We start from the raw sequence: 15,987 nt of genomic DNA on the forward strand, positions 1-15,987 counted from the left end.
GAATTATACACACACACACACATATGCACACACATACACACATAATACACTGCAAACACAATTTCCTCTGACTGCCGTGTTTAACCCTGTTAGACTTCCTGGTCTGATTTCATCTAGCAGGTATTTCATATCTTCTTTTTTTTTTTTTGAGACATGGTCTCTGTCACCTAGGCTGAAATACAGTGGTGAGATCATAGCTCACTGCAGCCTTGGACTCTTGGGCTCAAGTGATGCTTCTGCCTCAGCCTCCTGGGTAACTAGGACTGCAGATGTTTGCCACCACATCTGGCTAATTTTTAAAATGTTCTGCAGAGATGAGATCTCACTATGTTGCTCAGGCTGGTCATGAATTCCTGGACTCAAGCAATCCTCCCCATTTGACCTTCCAAAGTGCTGGGATTACAGGTGTGGACCACTGCGCCCAGCTCATATCTTCTCTTAATTAGTAAGTTATTATCCCTTCTCCCATCCTTAAAAATTGTTCCAAACCTTCTAAAACTTTTAAAATTCTAAATTTTCCATTTTCAAATTTAAAAAGTGAACATTTATAGAAACTGTGGCTCTGCCTATAATTAGAATAAAATAATAATGACATTATTCTAAGTAGTGGATTTTGAACTGCTTTCTCACAGGCTGCCAACAGTGAGTTTTCTAGAGTGTTGTTTTGACTCTGCTAGCTCCCTCAAAGAACAAACTGTCAGTCATTCTCCCAGTGAGTACAACTGAGCTAGAACTCAGGTCAGCACACCTGAGATGATGGTATAGATCTCTAGTCATCTACCAGCTCCCTTGTGAATGGCGTAGGATCTCTAACTGGAACCAAAGTTCTTGAGGTCAGAATGCTTCAGGTTGAAAATACTTTCTTGATAATTTATTAAACATGATATGATCAGAGCTTATCTTCTCACATACATGTTTTTTTCAAACTCAAAAATATAAATGTGAGATATGTTAATGTGAACTGCAGAATTTCTTTAGCTGCTTTTCTTCTAAAAAAACTAACCGGCTGGGTACGGTGGCTCATGCCTGTAATCTTAGCACTTTGGAAGGCAGAGGCAGGTGGATCACGATGTCAGGAGTTCGAGACTAGCCTGGCCAGCCTGGTGAAACGCTGTCTCTACTAAAAATACAAAAATTAGCCAGGCATGGTGGTGCATGCCTGTAATCCCAGCTACTCAGGAGGCTGAGGCAGGAGAATTGCTTGAACCTGGAAGGCAGAGGTTGCAGTGAGCTGAGATTGTGCCACTGTACTCCAGCCTGGGCTACAGAGTGAGACTCTGAGTCAAATAAAAAAAAAAGAAAACAAACCATATACTTCTCTCTACCCTCAACCCCAACTCCAAGGAAAAAGATTTTTTGTTTCATTGATTAAATGGGTGACCCCTCAGTTATTAAAGGCATGAAAGGAATTTCATATATCATCTTTAAAAGTCTTCTAAATTAAAGATAAATTCTGCATTCTCAGAAAGAGGCACATGAGTTTTACTAGGTAATGCTCAACTGAGCAAGAAATAATTTTGAAACTTCATTGGAAGCTTTGAATTCATTTTGCTTACTGAAACAGTGCCATCAAAGTACAATTGATAGTGTGAGTTCCTAGCCTTGTCCACAAAAGATTGTATAGCTAATGAGAAGAAAGATATTCAATGTCTGTATAGCACTTCATAGCCCTTAACATATGTTCACACTCGATTCTCAACAATTTTATGAAGCAGGCAGGGAATGAACTACAAGTTTTATGTTACAGCTAAGCAAACTATGCCTATGAGAGATTAAGTAATGTGTTCCTGCAACTTGTAAGTACTATAGTAGCATCAGGCTTTCTGATTCTCAATTCAGTACTCTATCTCACATATAAAGTGGATAAAATAGAGTATCTATGCAATAAAAGTAGAAAACAATTGAAGTAGTACTTATACACAACATTTAAAATGGAGTAAAAATTTTTTAAAAAAATATGTGATACTGGTGCTGACAAAATACAGATTTAACTGGAGAACTACAGAGCTGTGGCTAGAGACCTAAGAGGGACTTTAAAAATTACTAAGTGATGGCTGGGCGGGGTGGCTCACATCTGTAATCCCAGCACTTTGGGAGGCCGAGGTGGGTGGATCACCCAAGGTCAGGAGTTTCAGACCGGCCTGACCAACATGGAGAAACCCCATCTCTACAGGCACATGCCTATAATCCCAGCTACTTGGGAGGCTGAGGCAGGAGAATCACTTGAACCCGGGAGGTGGAGGTTGGGGTAAGCTGAGATGGTGCCATTGCACTCCAGCCTGGGCAACAAAAGCAAAACTCCAACTCAAAAAAAAAAAAAAATTACTAAGCAATAATGGTCAAGGCTGTCTTTTTGATTCACAAATAAAATTACTAGAAAAAAACAGGATGGAAATGAACGATAATGAATGATGCCAGGAAAACAAAAGGAAGAAGAAAGCTTCTTGAGATAGGTGAACATGTGTTGGAAAAGGAAGAAATGTGGGAAAAGCAGAGTTAGACTGTGACTATGCATACCTCAGAGTCAAAGACTGAAAAAATTAGGCTGGGAGTGGAAAGAGGCAGGGAGAGAAAGAATCTGGGGCAGCGGGTATACAATGTGCACGATGCTGCCAATGCATCTTAAGAGAAAAAATGACTATGGTGTGACAGGCACTAATGGTACCATCACCCAGGGTCGGCCAGCTTAGAGCCCAGAGCCAATGAACCTGGAGCAGATGTGGTGTAGAAATGAGATGCATAGGAACTCATTTGAAGGCAGATTTAACTAGTCAATTCTAGCACATTGTTAAGTGGCACGTTTATTACTGGGGGATAAATCTTATGTTAATTTAAATGCATATTAACTTTGCTTTATAAAAGTTTTTATTTATCCTATTTGTTCGAGTTCCTCTGTTAAACTGAACTTCTTGAGGGCAGAGAACGTATCTTGTTTATCTTTGGACTTTTAGAGCCCAGCATAATGCCTCAGTGCATCAACATTTACTGAATGAAGGAACTCCTGCCTAAGAATAAACCACCTGAGCATAGAAATCACGTTTGTTGTTAAAGAAGTCTTTTCTATGTCCCCATAGTGCGGAAGGCAGCACCCAGCACACACAGGTACACACTGGATGGTCAGTTACTGCTTAGAGCACAAGCAATGTATCATTAGGTAAGAGAGTGTTATGAGGACTGGGCACGGTATGGTGGAAAAACTTGTATCCAAAAACAGGCATGGGAAAGTAAGCACAGAAGGAATAGCAACCGATCTGATATGAGGGCAGATTAGAAGATGACATTTAATTCACCATTATGACTTTAAAAATTTTTTAAACTTTTACAAATTATAAAGTACTTTCCCATATAGAATTTTGTTTATATCTATCTTATGTAAAAGGTTTTAGGTAGTTAGTAAAAATTTTAGGAAGATGGCCTAAAACTAACTGGATGATCCTATTTTTCTGTAATTAAGAATCCATCTGTAGATACAAGAATATGCTTCTCAAATATGGCATCAGAAATTTCACTGGTGACCACAAAGCACAATTCGGCTAATTAAATTGTTGGAAATACCTGAGATGCTGGGTGCAGTGGGTCATGCCTGTAATCCGAGCACTTTGGGAGGCCGAGACAGGTAGAGTACCTGAGGTCAGGAGTTCGAGACCAGCCTGACCAATATGGTGAAACACCATCTCTACTAAAAATACGAAAATTAGCTAGGCTTGGTGGTATGAGCCTTTAGTCCCAGCTACTCAGGAGGCTGAGACAGGAGAATTGCTTGAATCCGGAAAGGGGAGGTTGCAGTGAGCCTGGATTGCACCACTGCACTCTAGCGTGGGCGACGACAGAGCAAGACTCCTCAAAATAAAATAAAATTAAATTAAAATTAAAAAATAAAAAAAAAATAAAAGAAGTATCTGAGAGCCAACACATTCATGGTAATCTGACTTGCAAGGTCCAGAGAGAATGCTCTAATAAAGTTACATAGGGAATTCTGTTTTGAAAACCGGCTTCATAAATACCATTTCTCACAGAGGTAAGCTAGTATTCATTATAAATATTTATCTATTTTTAGAAAAGAAAAAGACCTTTCTGATTTTTTCTAAACATGATTGTTTCTAAACATAGACATCCAAAATACATGTGGAGCTTGTGAGGCAAAGCAGCCAGGCAACAGAGTTATAATGCCAGAATTCCAATTAAATATTTTTTAAAACTTGAAGTCTTAATTTAAAATGTTTTTTAGCTCAATCAATCTTATTTTATTTTTCTTGGCAGCAGGAATTTTACACTATTACACATAAATATAAAGTCATCCCTTAATGAATTTCTCTATTTATTGATATAGAGCAGACTTCTAAGAGAGTCATTCTGGTGGTAGCAAATAATTAGTTCTCATCAGTAATTCTAGATATATTTGACTCACTGAGAACTATTTTAAATTCATCATGACCTAAATAGTATTTAGATACTATTCTTCAAAAATATAAGGCATTTTAGTAAAGGATTCACTTTAGATAAACTATTGAAAGAGGGAAAATGCAAACACATACTAATGGAAGGCTCACTTTCCTGCTTGTACTAATATAATTTTCCTCTAATCACTTTCTTACTCTATTTTGGGAACTAGAACAATTATTGTGGAAATCAGCATTTCCTAATGAAGGTTTGCAAGATGAACTGGATATGTAAATGCAATGTCCTTATGATATATAATAACCACTTTTTCAAATTTATCTCTCCTCACATTTCTTTAGACATCTTTACATTTTCAAAAGATTATCTAAATTCTGTAAGTTTGCTTTACAAATAAGTAACATCTTAATGTGATTAAATCTGTTATTACTTGAGTGTCAATTAATAATGTATAGTATGTCCTGTTAATTAATCTTAGTATATTTAGAAATATTCTTAAAAGACTTATTTTACCCTTTCCTGCAGAAAATATGCATTAGTATTCTTAACTTCCAATTAATTATACCTGGTCTTCTACTTTCAAACTATTGTCAAAGAACAAAATTCTGATTAAAAACAACACAGAATATACAGCACTCACCTTGGAAATACTGTCCATATCTCCTGAGCCTGAAACAAAATATAAAAATAAAGCCTTTATTAGGTAGGATTTCATTTATAAATTAAACACTCCTTTAATTTAAATAAGTGAAGTATATTATATGTATTTTCCAGTGTATAGCTCCTGAGTTTTTAAATCTGAAAAAATTCCTCTTCTTTTATGCAGTATAGTGAATCAGTACCATCTGATGGAAAATGCAAGGAGTTCTTTCTTTAGTTCCCAATCATTTTTTTTATGGAAGCATGAAGAAAACTGTTGTTATCATAGAACCTGAATGTGAAATTTTAGAAAGACCATTTATATACCCTACCCAATTAAAAATATAAAATGTATATAAAACATATAGATATCTACATATATTTTTTGAAAATGATGCTGTAAATCTGATAAAATATAAAATGAACACTTGCAACAATGTTTGACAATATTTTAAACCATACTTTACTATAATAACCAAAAGCTAAGTATTAATATTAAAAAGTTGATAGCAATGAATATTCATGACAATTCTTCAAAATTAAAATGTCTTTAAATATTATATTTTATTTTGATCCTTGGAAGAAATAAACAATCAATATTATTTTCTTTTCTTATGTAAGAAATAGAGACCGGGCACAGTGGTTCGGGTCTGTAATCCTAGCACTTTGGGAGGCCAAGGTGGGTGGATCATTTGAGGTCCGGAGTTCGAGACGACCCTGGCCAAACATGGTGAAACTGCACCTCTACTAAAAATACAAAAATTAGCTGGGCATGGTGGTGGGCCCCTGTAGTCCCAGCTACTCGGGAGGTTGAGGCGGGAAATTCATTTGAACCTGGGAGGCGGAAGTTGCAGTGAGCCGAGATCACACCACTGCACTTCAGTGTACGTGACAGAATGAGACTGTCCCAAAAAAAAAAAAAAAAAAAAGAGAAATAGAATCATACATTAGGTAACAGAACAATAATCAGATCTTTGCCACAATATTAACTTTATTTTAAACAATTTTACTTCTGACAATTTTCCTAGCATAAAAATAATATAACATTTTAGTGGCACAGCATCAGTCAGCATTACTAATAAAGCTAGGCCTTATTAACCTAAGTTGCAAATAAACAGGCATAATAAATGATTAAATACTGAATGCATATATGCAATCATATATATGTGTATATATAATATGTACAGTAATGTTCATTATAGAAAGCAATGAGCCAGTTGCCAAGCATAGGTAAAAATCTTCTGAAAATTATATTCTGGTGACTAAGATAACGAGAGCCTTTTAACTATACCAAATATCTTTTTGTGAATAGTTCTACAAATAACAATATTGCAAAGTGAATTATTTTGCAATAAATTGGAAAATAAAATCCAAGAATGGTGCTGTCCAACAGAATTTTGTGCAATAACTGAAATGTTTCTCTGTGATGTTCATTAAGGTAGTTATTAGCTACAAGTGGCTGCTGTGTACCTGATATGTGGCAGTGCAAATGAAGAACTGAATTTTAAAATTTTCTTAATTTAAAATCAAATAGTCACACATGGCTAGTGGCTAATGCAATTGGACAGTGCAAATCAAGACTTTGCAATCTAGGCAAAATAAGTACGAATTCTTAAAAGCTCAAAAGTCTCTTAGTGTACTGCAAATAATTTCTTGATTATTGATTTTCCAAGTATCAGAGGGAGGCATTTCCTGACCTTAGGTGGGGAAGCGAAATCTGTATATAACCTAAATTACTCATGAACATATTTTTTCCAACTCAAGTAAAAGATGAACATTTTCCAAAAGAAAAAAAAATCTTAACTCTCACCCCCATTGTCAACTTTTAAATTAGTTTATGGTCATGTTACTTAAACATATACGAACATAAAAAGTGTTTTTTTTTTGGTTTGTTTTGCATCTAACTTATGTGAATGCAAAACAAATATAACTATAGTGTGTGGTATGACCCAGTCAATTTTGCAACACTTGTCTGTATTTCTCACTAGTGTTAGAGTTTTCATTCACCTTGTAGCTATTTAGATTCACATGGTAAGAAGGCATCGTTTATAAAGTATGTTTTCTTTTTCTTTTTGAGATGGAGTTTTGCTCTTGTCACCCAGGCTGGAGTGCAATGGAGCAATCTCGGCTCACTGCAACCTCCGCCTCCTGGGTTCAAGCGATTCTCCACCTTACCCTCTCGAGTAACTGGGATTACACGCACCTGGCATCCTGCCCAGCTAATTTTTTTTTTTTTTTTTTTTCTTTCTTTTTGAGACAGAGTCTTGCTCTGTCACCCAGGCCGGACTGCAGTGGTGCGATCTCGGCTCACTGCAAGCTCTGCCCCCCGGGTTCACACCATTCTCCTGCCTCAGCCTCCTGAGTAGCTGGGACTACAGGCACTCACTAGTGTGCCTGGCTAATTTTTTGTATTTTTAGTAGAGACGGGGTTTCACCGTGTTAGCCAGGATGGTCTTCATCTCCTGACCTCGTGATCCGCCCGTCTCGGCCTCCCAAAGTGCTGGGATTACAGATGTGAGCCATGGCGCCTGGCCTATAAAGTATGTTTTCAACCATCAGTCACATACTTGAAATGGTCTTTATCACGAAGACAATGTAGGCAGTGTTCTCTTAAAAGAGAATCATTGAAATTATCCAGAATATGAACAACAATTTTATGTTAAAAAGGAGGCAAACATAAAAATTCAAAAACAAAATTAAGAAATTTTTGGAGAGAACTGAAGTTCTTCTGAGACTGTGTCCATAGAACTCTAGAGACAAAACAACAACAACAACAAAACAGCTGCAAGAATACTGCAGCCTTTTGGGTTGGGCAAGCATGACACGTGCCCACAGCAGCAATGTCTCCTTTTATGGTGAGACATGAGATTTCTATAGGTTAAAGTAAATAACTGTGAATATGAACTAGAACAATTCTCACACTTCTGATCTTCAAGTGACCTATAGTTATAACCAATAAAATGTTGATTAAACTATCTGTTTGAGGTAAAAGCTGAAGTGTTTAAAAATGAGTATCTGGCTATGGAAGAACTTTGGAAACTGTAATATCCACTATGTAGAATTAAGGTTTTCTTCTGAATTTATTCTAAACATCAAATTGAAAAGCCTTACCTAAAGAGCCATTCATGTGATGTGACTCCATTCCTCCTAATCCACCCATGGGACCATCTGACCCAGGGCCCATTGGAAACTATTTTAAAAATGAAGAAAATCACTGTAATCACACTGAAAACAATGGCTTATCTCAATTTTACAATATATTTAACATTACAAGACACTGCCACAACTTATTTTTACTTTCAAGCTATGGAGATCTTTTACTTGATGTTTTTCAGCCTTGTGGATTCTCTAACTGGACTGTTCACCTCTCTCATATCATTTTCTCTGTGTTCCACATATAGATGTTTAGCTTAATCCTCAATCGTCTCCGAATTTTTCTTCTTCAGATATACTCAGAAACTGTATAAATTCCAGTGCAAATTAGAAGATAAGCATTTTCCTCTATGATATTGACAAATTTTCTATTGAAAACCAAAAGTGGTTCTTAAGAAGCTGTTAAGGATATTGGCTTATTAATAAGAAAAATTCAATGTCATTATGACAACATTAACATTTTTCTTAGCAGGCAATCTGTCTTTGTTTAAATGGACATAATAAATAATTTCATCTTATAGGTTAAATACATTTCACTCCTTGGGGATGGCTGAATATAGCTAATTCTTCTTGGCAGTCTCAACCATGTTACTTCAATGACACTCAGACGTTCCACGGCAATTCTGCTTAACATTTTTTAAAGTAGTGGAATTCTTTTCTTCTTTCCTTTCTTTTCAGGTGAAATCTTACATTAGAAGCCTGGTACAAAACAGGTGTGCTATGATGGGGTTGGTGATAGAGAACCCATGGCCCGCCCACTCAGTCTTCCTCTCATCTCTCTAGAACACTGAGGAAACCTGGAGCCCAGTTCAAAGACAAGTTACCTATGATTACCTTACACTTACAGGTAAGACAGCCCACTGAAAACACTTTCTCTTCAAATTTCCCATGCCAAAAGCATTTCTACCATGTTGTATGGTGCAGAATATTGACTATGGTGTGTGGATGGAGTGGTGGTGGTGAGTAATCATGAAGGCTTTTAGGGAGAAATAACTGCCTTTGGCAGGCAACCCTGCACTTCACCACCTCTGTGTGGGAATAAAATGGCCTTCTATCACTGTGGGCAATACAAACCACATGCTTATAACATTCCCCAAGAGAATGCCAATTTTGCTTGGTAAAATGGAGTATCTAAAAGCACACAGGCTGGTGTTCAGTAAACAAATTGGAATATGTATGCCTCACTGATGTAAGACATATATAAGTCAAAGAAATTGATTTAAACATTGCTATTATTTAGCTTTTATCAAAAGCATAGTTTAGATATGGGTTGAGAAACTGGTGCTGGTAGGCCTAGTAGACTGCGAACTTTTATCTGGCTCCTACAGTGTTTTAAAAGATGCTAAAACTATAGGTATATATATTTGGTCAGTTTAGCATATAACATATATATCTTCTGATTTTTCTTTGATTTCTGCTACCCTATATACACATGTATATATGTATTAACTATAATCTGTTATAAATATTTTTGTAAACATGTAGGCCTTACAGATAAATAAAATGTTTTCCTGTGAGCTTCTGTGGAAAAATCACAACCATACGCTTTATTAAGAACACCCAAGTTCTTCCTGTAATAACTGCTTTAGCTCCATATTTAAACTCTAGATTTCATATTCTTAAAAAAACAAGCATAACCAACTTCCTCCTTTATTTTCAAGTTTATCAGGACAAAAAAGATCACAATGAAAGAGCTTAGTGGTGCTAAAAATGAGGTTAATATAAATGATTATATATAACCTGTCATTTTCAAGTAGTATATATCATTATTTACAATAAAATAAGATGAAACTAACGTATAATTACTTTTAAATTATATTGATATAAAGTCTCTGTTATATATGTGTACTATTTTTTTAACCGAGCTCAGAGAAAAGAATTTGACTTTTTGAATATCTAATAAGCTCTTGGATAATAAAATATAAAGTTTAAACAATATACAGGACATGGAATGCACTCAGAGTTTCAAAGTCTTCAAATATATTCCAAAAATTTAAAAAATTCATATTTACATTAGGTCTGTTAGGTCCAGGAGGTACTGCATTCATTAAAGTATACATGTTATCGCCAGAGTTGGTTGAATCTGAAACAAAATATTACTTAATTAAAATATTTCTTCAGAATCTATACCCAATTCATCACAAAGTAACGATCAAAGATGGTTTGCATACATACACTCTCTATATAAGCTGCAACACTTGAAACTGTCATTACTAAAAACAAATACCCAGTCATTTTCTGACCCCAAAATTATCATTCTGAGGCCATAAATTAGGTATGAGGAATAATCACTTCAATAATTAATGTAAAAGGAATATTAGAAATTTTAGTAAAGTTTTTCTTTTAAAAAAAAGATACTTCTTCACTTCAAGCAATTATATGTGTGTGTATGTGTGTATATATAATATATAATATCTCTTAAAATTCAGATTCAGTCGCTTTTCAGTTTTATTTCCTTAAGTTTCCTATATACAAATTTAAAAAACAGCTTTTTTACTTAATAATTAGTGAAAACTGGTGGACTCTCCTGGCTTAATTCCAAAAGAAAAAGATTAGAGTAAGAGTATACAATTAGAATAATGTAATTCTCTTGCTTGAACTAAAAGCCAGCTTCTTCCAGCAAAATTTCTGATGAAATGTTTTCACTCACTTTATTTTGATTTATTGTAGTAAAATATCTGTACTACATATCCATATAAATATATGTAACATTGTGCAGTATTTAAAAAATTTATGTTTCATGCCTGTTAGCTAATTCTAATTAAGTCTCTGAGCATACATGTTTTTATAATACAAAACCTAGAGTGAAAGGCTAAATATTTTACACTGAGAAAATATAAATGATAAATTATGGTGTTCTATGTTTCCATATTATATAATTTTCTTAAATATAATGTAGTAGGCCTATTTTATTTTGTTTTTTAGACAGAGTTTTGCTCTATTGCCCAGGCTGGAGTGCAGTGGCATGATCTTGGCTCACTGCAACCTCTGCCTCCCGGGTTCAAGCGATTCTCTTGCCTCAGCCTCCCATGTAGCTGGGACTACAGGTGCGTGCCACCACATCCGGCTGATTTTTTGTACTTTTAGTAGAGACGGGGTTTCACTGTGTTAGCTAGGAGAGTCTTGGTCTCCTGACCCTGTGATCTGTCCATCTAGGCCTCCCAAAGTGCTGGGATTACAGGCATGGGCCACTGCGCCTGGCCAGTAGGCCCATTTTGAGAAAAAGATGTGTTTAAAATTTTTGTGCTGATTCGAGACAGAAGGTAAGTATCATTTACTTTCTCATGGCAGTAACCATAGAGTGGCAATTACTTTTCCTTTTACTATGTGATTACTCATTAGACATTAATACGTTTATTATTTTAGTGTGCACTACTTACAGAGTAGGTCTCATGTCATTTATTGGTTGGCTGTCAACAATGACCCATAAATCTAAATACTGTATTTTACTTCTATTTGAATACAACATAATGTTGAAAAAGTTGGAGTGCCCACCTCAGGTTGACCCTATTTGTTTATTCTAAGGAAGTTCCCAACCTACTTTTGTGGCCTTAACTGTTTTTACATCCTTGTGTGTGCTGTATTCCTGTCAACCCAGGCTACTGGTTTTTTCCTGCAGGTGACCAGCCTTTCCACCTCCATGATTTTGTTCTTTCTTCCTCCAAACAGCCCAGTCTCTACACACTGCAATTCTACTCACTGCTGAAGGGCTATCTCAAATGTTATGTGTTCTGTGAGGTTTTTTTCCTGGTAGTTGCAAGTGCATGAGTGCTCCCCTCCCACTGAGTTCTGCCTTCCATTATAGGAATATTTTACTGCTTTATTCTTTCCTCCTGCTTCCAACTAGGATATAATAAGCTCATAGAGAGAAGGAAAGGGACCATGCCTTACTCATCTTGTGTACTAAAGACAGTAAGTACTGCTAACTTAAATTTAACTGTTGGATCACACACACGATTAATTTAAAAAAATCTTGGATTGCTTTTTAAACATAGGAAATCTTCAAATGGGTTTTCAACTGTATTGGCCTTACTCTTGGTGAAAGGAAGATGGATTATGTATTTCAAATATGCAGAAAGAAAAGAAATTTATCATTTTAAAGACTAATCAAGAATATAGTTTCACCTGCTACAGAAAAAATTTGAGAGGGATAAGATTGGCATTTATGGCCGGGCGAGGTGGCTCACACCTGTAATCCCAGCACTTTGGGAAGCCAAGGCAGGTTGAATCACTTGAAGTTGGGAGTTCCAGACCAGCCTGGCCAACATGGTGAAACCCTGTCTCTACTAAAAATACAAAAATTAGCCAGGTATGGTGGTGCATGCCTGTAATCCCAGCTACTTGGGAGGCTGCAGCAGGAGAATCGCTTGAATCCGGGAGGCTGAGGTTACAGTGAGCTGAGATTGTGCCACTGCACTCCAGCCTGGGTGACAGAGACTCTGTCTCAACAAAGAAAAATATATGTGTGTATGTGTGTGTGTATATATATATGTGTGTGTGTGTATATATATATATGTGTGTGTGTATATATGTGTGTGTGTGTGTATATATATTTACTGGAAAATGTCTGACTTCTTTTTATGTACAGAAAAACTTTACAATAAAGTGGACCTCCTGGGACCTCTTTTCTTGTGGGTGGGGTGCTGGCTGAGTATTATATGAGTGACTGTGACACAGGATGAACACATAAAAGAGTACGCAAAAAGACTAGGAAGATGTACTTGTGGCAATTTTTGGTTTGAAAGGAAGATGTAGTAAGATTACTTATTGCCTGCAATGTTCAGTGTTGCTCCAAAAACATTTTTTTAGTCTTGTAGTGAAGCATTTATTATTCACATGCTACCTTCATAAATTAAACATTAACTTCACCATATAAGAATGTAAATATGGGCAAAATGATCAGGTGATATAATTCTATCTTCAATGAATTGTATCATTTTCAATGAAGATGCCTTCAGGACACAGACCGTTAGACATCCAAGGAGTTAGTGAAGCAAAGTAAAATTTTGTATTAAGTTTTGTTTTTTCTAAATTAAAAGGGCTCAAAATTAAAAATTTTTATTGGTATGATCAATGATACTGAATTTCAAGCTTCCATCTTAATTTCAACAAGCCAGTTAAAAACATATGAGTTTAACAGTAAAACATCATAATCGAACATATTTTATAATTATTAATATTCCCCTTCTACTTAATCATCCCAAATAATAACTGATAGAGTTTTAGCCTATTTCTTTGTTTTCTACTTTCTAGATTTGTGTTATAGTTTCAAATGAAACTGTGATTATATTGCTGAATCATGAGATTTTATTTTTCCATGTCATTACAAATTCTTTGATAATAATAATAATGGCTCTATTATACTCCATCTTACACCTTAAACATTAATTTAATAGTTCCACTAAAATTGAATTAGGCATGAAGTTTGTGTCTACTGTTTTATTCTTGAGTATAACAAATAAACATTCTTCTACATAAATCTTGGGTTGTATCTCTGTCTAATTTCTAGTATTAGAATTATAGAGTCACATGGTATGAACCTTTTCATGGCTCTTGACACATTTTATCATAGCACTTTCTAAGAGAGGTGTGCCAATTTAGTCTTCTACTGTTAACAACCTCAAGACACATTTAATAGTCTGTGTTAAAGTCTCAAAAATAAAGGATAAAATTATTTAATTATATAAAATGATTATGAAAACATTGATGTTTCAGTTTAGAAGATAAAAAACTTTTATTATTACACAGTGAATTTATTAGCTGACTAATAAATACTTATAGACATGTAGGGTAAATAATACTGTAAGTACATCTTCATCCTTCATTCATCTTAGTAAGATAATAGATTTCATGACTCTGATTTGGCATTTGAAACCTAATGAATCCATGTATTTAATGTTTTATTTATTTAGAAAATTTTCTGAATTCTAGAATATTTGGATAGTTTTCTCAGTCTCAATAAATCTTTAAGTTTGACACATTTTTGGGCAATTCGTATAGATCAGCAGTTTTCATCCTGATTAAATCTGACACCCACACCATAGGAATTTTCTAAATGCTTAACTGGATAATAGTTATTTAAGAANTCTAAATTAAAAGGGCTCAAAATTAAAATTTTATTGGTATGATCAATGATACTGAATTTCAAGCTTCCATCTTAATTTCAACAAGCCAGTTAAAACATATGAGTTTAACAGTAAAACATCATAATCGAACATATTTTATAATTATTAATATTCCCCTTCTACTTAATCATCCCAAATAATAACTGATAGAGTTTTAGCCTATTTCTTTGTTTTCTACTTTCTAGATTTGTGTTATAGTTTCAAATGAAACTGTGATTATATTGCTGAATCATGAGATTTTATTTTCCATGTCATTACAAATTCTTTGATAATAATAATAATGGCTCTATTATACTCCATCTTACACCTTAAACATTAATTTAATAGTTCCACTAAAATTGAATTAGGCATGAAGTTTGTGTCTACTGTTTTATTCTTGAGTATAACAAATAAACATTCTTCTACATAAATCTTGGGTTGTATCTCTGTCTAATTTCTAGTATTAGAATTATAGAGTCACATGGTATGAACCTTTTCATGGCTCTTGACACATTTTATCATAGCACTTTCTAAGAGAGGTGTGCCAATTTAGTCTTCTACTGTTAACAACCTCAAGACACATTTAATAGTCTGTGTTAAAGTCTCAAAATAAAGGATAAAATTATTTAATTATATAAAATGATTATGAAAACATTGATGTTTCAGTTTAGAAGATAAAAAACTTTTATTATTACACAGTGAATTTATTAGCTGACTAATAAATACTTATAGACATGTAGGGTAAATAATACTGTAAGTACATCTTCATCCTTCATTCATCTTAGTAAGATAATAGATTTCATGACTCTGATTTGGCATTTGAAACCTAATGAATCCATGTATTTAATGTTTTATTTATTTAGAAAATTTTCTGAATTCTAGAATATTTGGATAGTTTTCTCAGTCTCAATAAATCTTTAAGTTTGACACATTTTGGGCAATTCGTATAGATCAGCAGTTTTCATCCTGATTAAATCTGACACCCACACCATAGGAATTTTCTAAATGCTTAACTGGATAATAGTTATTTAAGAACACTGTATTTCTTCCTACCCTGCTGCCTCTACTCCTTTAACCATCATGACAACATGACTACTACTACCTTTATTTCATGCACAATTTCTATAGTCTGTGATTTTATTCTAATAATCAAATACCCATGTGGCTAGTTTGATTACAATACCTGCTGGACTAGGCATGATGGGTGTTCCTGGTGGCCCTCCACCTCCTGGAGGACCCTAAATAATTACACAAAATTTCAGTAAAAATAAGGCATTGCATAAGAAAAAACAGAAGTTAGACTTATATCTATAACAATCCAATTTGAAAATAAGAACAGAAATACATTTTCTCTATACTTTATTTTCTTTGAATGCACAATCATTTAAATATTCTACAAAACATAATTTAGCTTAAATATGTTGAGATTGTTCCGACAAATTTCCAAAAACAATGAGCCTGTAACATTAATTCATTATTCATGACTTAATTATATCAGTTACAATTAAGTTAAGAAGAAACCATTCACCAGGGCCTTTAAAAATCCATACAACAGAAATAATTCATATGTATTTTTAGTTTTATAGAAAACTAAAATGATATTGACTTAGAAAATATCTTTAAAAATGAAGATATCTGCTTATTGATTCATATTTTTTAAAAAATGCACAGATGTCATTTCTTTCTTCTGTCA

The 15,987-nt window shown here is 34.5% G+C and overlaps 1 protein-coding gene across 1 annotated transcript in view; it reads right to left on the bottom strand.

Moving 5' to 3' along the window:
* The window catches only part of SSBP2 (single stranded DNA binding protein 2), a 338,402-nt gene that overhangs the window by 14,076 nt on the left and 308,339 nt on the right, over positions 1-15,987 (bottom strand). Inside the window, exons 11-14 of the mRNA XM_017870897.1 lie at positions 15,478-15,532; positions 10,203-10,273; positions 8,149-8,227; positions 5,039-5,067 (exon numbers count right to left, since the gene is read on the bottom strand). Coding sequence (XP_017726386.1) covers positions 5,039-5,067; positions 8,149-8,227; positions 10,203-10,273; positions 15,478-15,532 — 234 coding nt within the window. The remainder of the gene's footprint in view (positions 1-5,038; positions 5,068-8,148; positions 8,228-10,202; positions 10,274-15,477; positions 15,533-15,987) is intronic.

Source organism: Rhinopithecus bieti, unplaced genomic scaffold (assembly GCF_001698545.2).
Source record: "Rhinopithecus bieti isolate Rb0 unplaced genomic scaffold, ASM169854v2 scaffold_5216, whole genome shotgun sequence".
In the NCBI taxonomy this organism is placed as follows: domain Eukaryota; kingdom Metazoa; phylum Chordata; class Mammalia; order Primates; family Cercopithecidae; genus Rhinopithecus; species Rhinopithecus bieti.